The sequence below is a fragment of the Poeciliopsis prolifica genome, unplaced genomic scaffold, assembly GCF_027474105.1.
Source record: "Poeciliopsis prolifica strain line A6 unplaced genomic scaffold, Auburn_PproV2 SCAFFOLD006, whole genome shotgun sequence".
Classification (NCBI taxonomy): domain Eukaryota; kingdom Metazoa; phylum Chordata; class Actinopteri; order Cyprinodontiformes; family Poeciliidae; genus Poeciliopsis; species Poeciliopsis prolifica.
Window position 1 is genome coordinate 3,736,906 of NW_026562381.1, and position 10,688 is coordinate 3,747,593.

Below are 10,688 nucleotides of genomic sequence, written 5' to 3' on the forward strand. Positions count from 1 at the left end.
AGGGAACAAAAGAAAGACGGGCAGGTTTCAGGTCAAACCCTGACCAATTCAGAATGAAACCACTTTTCAAAGAAACATAAATATCACTTAAATAGCAGTGAAATCCCTGCAGCTTTTCAAAGGAAGATTGCTAATAAAGCTTCAAGTAAAAATGGAAAACAATCAGAAAGTATCACTTGGAAACACTTTAAAACACTGGGGGAAATCTTGACTTCTCTCTATAGTTCTAGTTCTAAGTGGGAACACCATCTGTTTTTCTATCTCTAAGAAATACTCTTTACATATCTAAGCAGTCTGGGCTGCTCTTGGTCCGGTCCCTCACCTAAGACCCGGTTCCCCCAGCAGACCCGAACCAACTAGAGGCATGAAGTCGCTGGCAGCTCTGAGGATCACTGGGACACTCAAAGCCCTCCACCACGATAAGGTGGCAGCGCACGGAGGGGAAAAAACAAAGCCAGAACCAGTTCCATTCTCTGACCTGAACTGATCTGGGGAGAGGCCAGAAGGTGGCGCTCTAGTGTTTCTAACTAAACACAAAATTAAGTTAGAGACACAAACTTTTCTAACTAAAAACTTTAGTTAGAAACTAAAGATTTTGGTTTTTTTTAGTTATCTTTCTCTCCTAGAAGCTACACCTGGTCTGGTGTTCTGATTGGCTGTGGTTTCATCCTGCAGGAGGGCATTGGCTGACATGAGTTCATGAACGTGGAAAGTTCTCAGATCAGTCAACTTGTTGTTCCATCTCTCTGGTGTCGTCTCTCTGCTCCAGCCGGTCGTGGCAGATGGCTGCTGGTACTGAGCCCAGTTCTGGTTCTGCTGGAGGTTTCTTCCTGGTAGAGGGGAGTTCTTCTTCCCCACTGTCCCGCATACAGCTCTGTAAGAGTGACTGCTGTAAAGTCAACAACTCAACACAAGCGATTTGTTGTCGCCCCCTGTTGTTCAGGAGGAGTAAATGCTGTAACTGATAACTCCAAACAATCTACTGGGTTTCCTTTGGTGCAAAATTTTGAAACAAATTTAATAAACCAAACCTAATGCACTGACAACTTGGATCAATAGTAATCTATGACTGACTTGAAACTATTTTTTGTAAAATTCCTTGAGAACAACATTGTTGTGAACTAACAAGTTTTGAAAGTTTTTGCAATCTACTTTTACGGTTTTGAACGATTTTGCCGTCTACTTTTTGGTTTTGAACGATTTTGCTGTCTACGTTTTGGTTTTGACTGTTTTGATGTCTACTTTTGGGGTTTTGAACTTTTTGTATTAGTTGCTGGGATTTTTGTTTGGCGTTTTATTTTGTTGGTTGAGCTCATTTGTTAGTTTAAAAGGTAAATTTTTTACATCTCCAATTCACAACAAATGTCTCAATGCACTTTGAAATAATTTTAGTTCAATCACATGTTTTCCAATTGCTATTAGTTAACAGTACAATAAGCTCAGTTGATGAAATAGTTTAAAAAGTTTGTACCAAAGGAAACCCAGCAGAGTGCATGGAGTCACTGACTTACAGCATTTACTCCTCCTGGCCAGAAGGGACCGACAGCAAATGGCTTGTGTTGAGCCATCGACTTTACAGCAACCCCTCGTACAGAGCCTGCATGTAGTGACTGTGAAGAGGAAGAACTCCCCTCCAACAGGAAGAGACTTCCAGCAGATCCAGAACCGGGCTCAGTACCAGCAACCATCTGCCACTAACGACTGGAGCTGAGAGAAGACATAGCAGAGACACAACAGGTTAACTGATCAGGAACTTTCCATGTTCACGAACGCACGTCAGCCAATGCCCTCGTCCAGGAAGAAACCACAGCCAATCAGAACGCCATACCAGGTGCAAAATCTATGGACAGAAAAATAAAGAAAACAAAAATAGTTGAAACAACTAAGGTAGTAGAAACAGAAAATGACAAACAGTAGCATAAATACATACAGATCACAATAAAGCAGTCTAAGAAAAACAACATAAAATTATAAAGTCTCTAAAAAAAATTGTCCATAAAAAATGCAATGTCTAATTGGAGCCAAAGAATCAAACTGAAGACTTATCCAGTGAAAACTGAGGTTGTTTTGATAAATGTTTCAAGTTCCGTCGTTTTCCTCTGTCGGACGATGAAGGGCAAAACCAGAGACAAAAATGAGATGATCCAGGATTCCTGAAGGACAACAGGACAGGTGCAGGTTTAAGGTCAAACCCTTTAATAACGCAGAATGAAATTGTCATTTTACAGAAACTCTAAATACCATTAGCAGCAAAATACCTGCAGCATTTCTTGAAGACTTGTGAGCCCCGATAGCAGGGACACTGATGTCATCCATGGATGATGGAGTCCATGGAGGTCTTTTCTGTCAGTCGTTGTCAGGAGCAGTCGGGGAGTGGGAGGGTCATCTAAAGGACTTGTCGGATTCTGTCATCACTGTGTTGCCATTTTTATAGTTACCTTCTTAGTAACCTTTATATGGCTAACATACACATATTTCAACAGAAAAAACCTAAGACTGGTTGGTTAGCTTTACCCGCCAGTCAGGTTTATTTTCACTCAAACCCAACCAAAGGGTGACCCAAACCCTTTACCCGTTGGTCAGGGTTGTTTTCACTTAAACCCAACTGAAGGGTGACCCAAACCCTTTACCCGTCGATCAGGTTCGTTTTCACTTAAACCCAACCGAAGGGTGATCCAAACCCTTTACCTGTCAGACTTGTAAAGATTGAGATTGTTAAAACCTTTGTTTGTTAAAACCAACCAAAGGGTATCCCTAACCCTCTGGTTCCCATCAGTCGGGTTCATTTTCACACAAACTCGACCGAAGAGAAACCCAAGCCATTTACTCTCCAGTCTGGCTTGCTTTCACACCTTTACTCTTTTGTACCCAAGATCAGAACTCCTACCTTTCAAATAGCCTGCCATGCATTTCTTACGTGAAGCATTGCACATGGACTGAATTGACCCCTTCGATGTCCTCGTTTGTTACCAATTTCCTTGATCTCATTCGATGACTTCATAACCTTGAGGAGTGGCTGCCATCGGATTCACACTCCAGTGCATCTTGATTATCCACAGTCCCTGGCCGTCTGAGGCCATCTGGTGTCTTTAGATTCTCCATCTTGACAAAAACTGTTGTTTGGCTTTCATATCTTTCAATTCCATATTTCATGTGATGTCGACAAGGCCTTAACTTCTCAATCATGAACTCAAAACTATTATTCATCACCACAGACATACTAAGGATGCACATCGTAACAGTTTAGTAAAAAAAAGTTTTTTTGGAAAGAAAGACTTTCCAAAAAACTGAAAAAAAAAACCAGCAGCTTGATTGTAGTAAATCTATAATCGATCAACGGCTCGCTCCAGACGGCAAACAAACCACCGTGAGGCCATGGTCGTCTCTAGTTTGCTGCTCTGTTTAGACACAAAAATTGCTTCAATGATGTCATCGGGAAAAGAAACAAACAGCTTCCAATAAGGTTTCCCAAAACTAACTTACCGAAAAACGAACGCAGCGATTTCCAACATGGCGCCCCCGGGGCCTCCTCGCCATCTCTGCGCCCTCGTCCGACGTCAAGTACAAGGAGTCAAACTGGGCCGACACGATATCAGTTGGATCCGTTTTCAGTCGCTCGGCAGGGCGTCCACCCGGATCCCTCCTCCTGGCAGATCAGGAAATGTCATTTTAATTCCGGGTTCAATGTTCATGAAAATCAGACGCCAGTTTCTAGCGTCCGTACGGTCATATGCAAACCGCGTCTTTTTTGAAAAACATTTACGTCGAAGCTGCGTCATGTTTTTATCCACCATGGCGCATGCGCCGTACTCACTAATAGCAGAAATGGCGCCAAAATTTGGCACGGTTGCCAGATTTGACATTTTCCAGTAAAACCCGTCCAACTGTAATGAGTTTTATCAGCAACTTCTAATAAAACTCTGGTAAAAGCACGATATATTTCATCCTTAGTCTATGCCTAATATACTTTTTGACTAATTTAGATAAACATTTTTCTAAGAACAAACCAGTTTATCTCCAATACAAATTTAGAAAAAATCAGAGAAACAGCAACATTTTATATTTATTTTTTAGGACTTATTCTTTTGTTCACAAAATTTACATTTTTATAGGAATAATCCAATTAATCTCCTATACAGTTTCAGAATTTTTTTTTTTTTTTGAGAAACAGTGAACATGCATTTATTTATTTATTTATTTATTTATGGAACTATTTCACTGACATAGCTTCAGGGATAAACTTGCTTTTTCTTAGAAAAAGTTCTATTTTCAAAGCTTAATACTAATACTCCAGTATGTCCTGACTCTTATGGAGAGTGAAAAGTGACAAATGAATATTAGTAATTTATGTAAAAAATATTTAAAAGTGTCATTAATTTACTAAACGCTTCATCCTCCACATATTCTGGAGATTCTAGATCTTTAAATAATATAAGTATATTCATTAATTGCTTATTTAAAAAAGAACAATAAAGTTTTGTAAAATACATCTGTATTTAATTTAGATTAATTTATGCAAATATAAGTAAATAGATTTTAATGAAATGTTTGGCTTGGATTCATTTTAAATGTAAATCATGAACTTCTTGTCGTTTTTTTGTTTCTGAACAAACTGAACTTTACTTTTTGGTCAGAATCAAGACCTCTGCAGAGATTATTAGTGATCTCAACAGAGATAAAATCACCAGTCAGGTCCAGTTTTCTGTCAGAAAATCATATTTATTATCTTTCAAGCCCCTTACGAACATTTACTGAAAAGAAATTGTGAAATTACAAAATAAAAACAGTATCTTCTGCCACTTTTCAAATTTATTTGATGTGTATGGTCATTTATTTTGAAAATCAGCTTAAAATAACAGCAAAGCTGAACAAATGATGTGCAGTGATTGCATGCAACACTGCACATAAGCTTGTGTATTAACATGCAAGACATTAGTTCAGTGTGGCTACAGACTAAGAAGTGTCTGTCAGCTGGACTGTTACATAATGTCAGCTGTTAGCCTGAATTATGTCACAACCTCATGGCAACACAGTCCTTCCCTTACATGGAAGGGAACAAAATCACAGCAGTTTGTCAGTCCACTCAACAATGCAGAGCTGAGCAAGCAAAGAGCTTACTTTTTATACTTTGATGCAATTAAAAAGCACAATTGGTGTTATGATGTTGCCTAGTTTTTCATTTTGTAGATTATATTTCAAGCACATATTATTTTTCTTCCACCTAGACACGTATTTCACATCACAGAGTCCATGAACTGTCTGTATGTCACATATTTTCTACCTTATACTAAAATAATAACTATGGTTGGGTTTGATCCTCTTTTATGTTCTAAGAACAAGATTGTTCATGGCGCCCTCTTGAGGACATAAATAATCCCTGCACCCCTTTCAGTGCTTGTAACTGTCATGTAGCAGAAACATGTTTTCTGATTGATTGGTGGTGATATGTTCCATCAATTTTCTGCAGGTAAGTGTGTAAATTTAAATATCCAAAGCCAAATAACAAACTCATAAGTTATTTTAAAACTCAAATTCACATTTGACCCAGAAGAAGAGCTGTGAACGATAGTCATTCCCTTCGAGCTGTTCTTATTTATTTTGCACACAATATTGCTTTTTTTTAAATAAATTAAGGAACGCAAAAAAAAATCTCAATGAAGAGCCTCATTGGAGCCGAAAATGCCGAATCTTTTTATTGAGCCGAGCCAAAAGAGCCGGTTCTCTGGAAAGAGCTTGAATTCCCACGCTGCCGTGAGCTCCTCCCACTTCCCCAGTCCCACAATGACAAACCTCACCTGCACACGAGACGCCACCTGCAGGAATGAAAAGATCTTTTAAAATTCAAGACCAAATATTACTATCTTTCAATAAAGGTCCAACAAATTAATGAGTTTGCAAGTTAGCCTGTAGTTAGAAAACCTGTGCATTAAATAACGTTTTTCTGTTTTTCAACATATAGCGTTGTTTAATGCGCTGTTCTTGATTAAATCAATTTAAATTGAACTGAACTAAACCGCATTGTGTCACGCATGCGCAAAGCTGCTCCTGATCCTGAAAATATAAACTTTAAAATTTAGAAAATGTGGGACAGGAAACGTAGAAAGCATTTAAATTATTAAACAACGTTAATTTATTGTTCAGAGGATAATTAGAGCGTGTTTTTGTCGCTCTGTCATATAGAGTGGCTCAAAGCAACAGAAAAAAATATGCTAATTAGATGATGACGTCATGTCGGGGTTTCCAAGCGACTTTCAGTCAGCCAATAGGAATTTTCCTTCCCGAGGCGTTGGCAGAGGTGTTAGTTCACCTCCAACTGGAAACCTGAAGGAAACACATGAAGATGGTGAATGAATATTTGTCCTTTGCCAAGAACTTCGTGGCCGGCGGCATCGCCGCTGCCATCACGGAAACAGCTGTGGCCCCCATCGAGAGAGTGAAACTTCTCCTCCAGGTAGGCGTTGTGCGTTGTTATCACCTGACGCGGTGCAGGATTAAAAAAAAAAAGTGCTGCATTGACGCTTCTGCACTTGATGCTTCCTGATCAATGAATCTCCCGGTCTACTGTGCCATCAAGTGGGCAATAAATGTAAAACTGAAACAAATAAATGATTCTGATGCTAAAACATAAATTCTAAATATATTTTTCATAAAATGGCTTCAGAATGAAAATTGCAGAGTTTGTGATGTAAATATGTTTGTGCTACACTATAACTGTGCTTGTGTTATTAGGAACAACATGTTACTTTTATTTAAAATCAGTAACCTTTCTGTTCCTTTCTGCTGTGCTGGACTTCATTTCTTTTCTGAGGTATTGATTGTTTCAGGCAGATAAAGTGGAGTACAGTGAGAAAAGTCTATACTTCCTAATGGAAGAAACTGGTGTTCAGTTAAACATATAAATAATTACAAAAGAAATACAGTTAGTTACCAGGTAATAAGATAGGAACATGTATGTGTAAAACGTGATTTGTAAACTGTAAAAAATGTATTTTGTGCAAATGTTCAATGATGAACCAAAAAATTTACAGACGCACAATTAAAAATTATAAACAAAATGTGTTAATTACGTGTGCACAACTCACCAGGTACATTTGGATATTCATTTACACACAGATCAGTTTACAATTGCACGGTGTTCATTTCACGCTTCCGAGAAGATGGTGCGTTTAAATGCTGCTGGAAAGTTGAGTATTTTATTTCTTCTTTGGGGTCTAGCGTTATATTTTAACCTCTACTTTTACCAAAATTGTTAACATGTTTATTTTTGTGGAAAAATAGAGTAGCTCAACACCACATGGGCCGCCAGTACCGTCTTCTTGTCTCTCGGATATATGGTTATATGCAATTTTAAAGTATTTAAATGCAAATTTAGGTCTATGTGGTTTAAAACGGGGAGATTCTCTTTTTTTTTACATAGAAAAAAGTCTTAGCCACTTTGGCGCAAGTATAGAAGAAAATAACCTCTCCGGGGAAAGTTCAAATGACCTGCTTTCCAACAGCATTTAAACGCACCATGTCTCCCTGTTTAAAGCGTGAATTGAGTCCCTCTCACCATTTATGGAGCTGAAACTGATATGTGCGTAAATTCTGTCTTGTCTGTGTGTACCTGACTTTTTGTGTGAAATTTGTTACACGAAGTATTTTAATGTTCGTTGCAAATTGCAATTATGAGTAAAATGTATTTTGTAATAAAATCTTGAAATATTTGAGTGCATTTGAACACACAACAGTAGTTTACATGTTATCATGTTTGACAGATACGAATACCTAAAGCAGTTTACAAATCAAGTGTTGCGTATGCAGAACCAATTTAATCCCTTAATTTGGTTCTGCACATGCATTCAAATATGGGGGATAAAGCAGAATAATGTAAGACGTGAACGACATTTTCTGCTTTACAGATACAACATGCCAGCAAACAGATCACAGCCGACAAGCAGTACAAAGGCATCGTGGACTGCATTGTCCGCATCCCCAAAGAGCAGGGCTTCCTTTCCTTCTGGAGAGGCAACTTGGCCAATGTCATCAGATACTTTCCCACACAAGCCCTCAACTTTGCTTTCAAGGACAAGTACAAGAAGATTTTCCTGGACGGCGTAGACAAGCGCACGCAGTTCTGGAGATACTTTGCAGGTAACCTGGCGTCGGGCGGCGCAGCAGGGGCTACGTCGCTCTGTTTTGTCTACCCACTCGACTTCGCCAGGACGCGTCTCGCCGCTGATGTGGGCAAAGCGGGGCAGGAACGTGAGTTTAAGGGCCTGGGTGACTTGGCGAAGATCTTCAAGTCTGATGGCCTCAAAGGTCTGTACCAGGGCTTCAACGTCTCAGTGCAGGGCATCATCATCTACAGAGCAGCGTACTTTGGCATCTACGACACAGCAAAGGGTGAGTCTACAAACTTTCAACCAATCAACCAGTTATCCAACTAACTAACCACCCAATGGGCTCTTGAACTTAAGTGAAAGAGGTTAACCTTTTGAACTGATGCATCTCTTTCAGGCATGCTCCCAGATCCTGAGAACACACACGTTGTTGTGAACTTTATGATTGCTCAGACCACAGCCATCGCTTCTTTTGTGTCCTACCCCTTCGATACCGTCCGTCGTCGCATGATGATGCAGTCTGGACGCAAAGGAGGTAATAACTCCAACTTGATGCCTTTCTGGCTTAAAATCTCTGTTTATGATCATGATCGAGACATTTTTCATCTTCTCTTCAGCTGATATTATGTACACTGGCACCCTGGACTGCTGGAGGAAGATCGCACGTGATGAAGGCAGCAAGGCCTTCTTCAAAGGAGCCTGGTCCAATGTGCTCAGAGGCTTTGGCAGTGCGATGGTGCTTGTCTTGTATGATGAGATTAAGAAAGTCATCTGAGTTGATTTCCGTCTCTTCAATGTTCATGGGCAACACGGAAGGACTTAAATACCTGAGCTAGATATGTTTGTAGGAGACCATGTCGCCAACAATCCAACCAACCACCGAGGATCAACTTGAGCAAATTTCTCTGTATGTTTAATTTTGTAAAGTGTCTTGACTTATTATGTATTGTGAACTGGTGCTATATAAAATCAACTGAACTGTTATGCACTTGATTATTAGCCCATCTTCTTCTCATTGCCTGACTACAAGAACTTTGCCAGAAAAATATATCTGAAGTCAACCAACCCGGTTTTGAATTGTAATAAATGGTTTCCAGGCCAGCATGCTTTGATAGCCTGTAGCTGCAGGTTGTGGTTGGGGGTGAGCCAAAATCTGCTGAGAAAGTTGATCTGCTGGCGTTTTTTCAAGGTGCACTTGCACCGGTCAGTATAAATATGGGAGAGTAATAAAACTGGTTTTTTATTCCCTTTTTAAACTACTCACAATGACTTGTTATGTATTTGAAGATGAAAAATTAAGAAGTTCCAGTTATTAAAATAGGAAAAATCTCAGTGCAGTTAAGGTCTTTGTTTCCTCCAGGCTTTCACAATAATTAGATCATTTAATCATTATGAGCTTAATTAAAGGTTTAATTCGGACATCCTGTGCAGAGGTTTTTATTCTTCAACTCTGTAAATCACACTTTAGCCACATAAATTAAGGAAATTAAACTTGGCAAGGCTGTGATCTTGAAGGAGACAGACTCCTCTAACCAAACACTCCCAGATTACATGATTTTCTCAGCTGGACCCTGGCTAATCGCCGCTACAGTGACTCGAACTTGACCTTGGGAAACTAGTGAAACCAGTGATTCATTGCTGATTATTGAAAGTGTTTCAACTTTTAACATTCATTTGGGAGTAAAGGACAAAAACAGACTGTCCAGAATCGTCAGCAGGGCCAATAAGATAATCAATGAAGAGCAAAGAATGCTGGGAGATTTGTAGCAGCCAAGAATATTTGAAAGAAATTATTAATACCTAATGCAATAATGTTGATTAACTATTGAACATTACTCATGTTTTGTCCATTGTGTAATTTTTTTAACATTCTTTAGTTTTACCATGTGAATCTGAAAGCAGATTTCAACATATGTGGAAAATAAAGATTATTATGGAACCAGGTTGGGTTGAAATTGCATTTTACATTTGCTGTGAGCATTTGAAATGTAATTTGAAGAATAAAAATAAAAAACAAAGGTTATTGCTTAGTGTAGTAGCCTTTTGTTCCCTAAATAAATAAAAAATAACTTATAAAAAAATAATTGATAAAAATATCTACATTTGTATTAACTTCCATTTGGGATCAATAAAGTAGTTTAGAATTTGTAATTACATTTTGTATTTATTCTGGGCATTTAATATTTAATCTGAAACATTAAAAAAATAAAGACAGTTAAGGAAATTAAACTTTTTTGAGTTTAAAAGACCTTCTCCCCTAAATAAATAAATAATATTAAATACTACTACTACTACTACTACTACTACTACTACTAGTACTACTAATACTAATAATAATAATAATAATAATAATAATAATAATAATAATAATAATAATAATAAATAATAATAACAGTTTTATATTCTTTCCCTTTGGGAGTGATAAAGTAATTTTTTTGCATTGCATGTTTACTGGACATTTCATATACAATCTGAAACATAAAAAAAAGATAATTTTGAGATACATTTTGGTGCAATAAATTACTTATTTATCAGCAACTTGTCGCTGTAATGTAACAGTGCGTCCACTAGATGTCGCGCTTTCAC

At 38.2% G+C, this 10,688-nt stretch overlaps 1 protein-coding gene and 1 long non-coding RNA gene across 2 annotated transcripts; one reads left to right on the forward strand and one right to left on the reverse strand.

The window, feature by feature from the left end:
• Positions 1-1,981: 1,981 nt before the first annotated feature.
• On the reverse strand, positions 1,982-3,769 carry LOC129360384 (uncharacterized). The gene is made up of 3 exons (XR_008606035.1): positions 3,484-3,769; positions 2,259-3,398; positions 1,982-2,153 (listed from the first exon to the last, which is right to left on the reverse strand). It is a non-coding gene; the product is annotated as an uncharacterized LOC129360384 (long non-coding RNA).
• A 2,527-nt stretch (positions 3,770-6,296) lies between these two features.
• LOC129360378 (ADP/ATP translocase 2-like) lies at positions 6,297-8,919 on the forward strand. The gene is made up of 4 exons (XM_055030552.1): positions 6,297-6,451; positions 7,902-8,385; positions 8,500-8,637; positions 8,720-8,919. The coding sequence occupies exons 1-4, from the start codon at positions 6,335-6,337 to the stop codon at positions 8,875-8,877; spliced, it is 897 nt and encodes a 298-aa protein (XP_054886527.1). The 5' UTR covers positions 6,297-6,334; the 3' UTR covers positions 8,878-8,919.
• The last annotated feature ends 1,769 nt before the right edge of the window (positions 8,920-10,688 follow it).

Excerpts from the sequence above, each read along its gene's own strand:
- LOC129360378 (XM_055030552.1), top strand. The coding sequence starts at position 6,335 with ATGAAGATGGTGAATGAATATTTGTCCTTTGCCAAGAACTTCGTGGCC. Across the intron at positions 6,452-7,901 it reads GAGTGAAACTTCTCCTCCAG|ATACAACATGCCAGCAAACA; the intron begins GTAGGCGTTGTG and ends TCTGCTTTACAG. Across the intron at positions 8,386-8,499 it reads CATCTACGACACAGCAAAGG|GCATGCTCCCAGATCCTGAG; the intron begins GTGAGTCTACAA and ends CATCTCTTTCAG.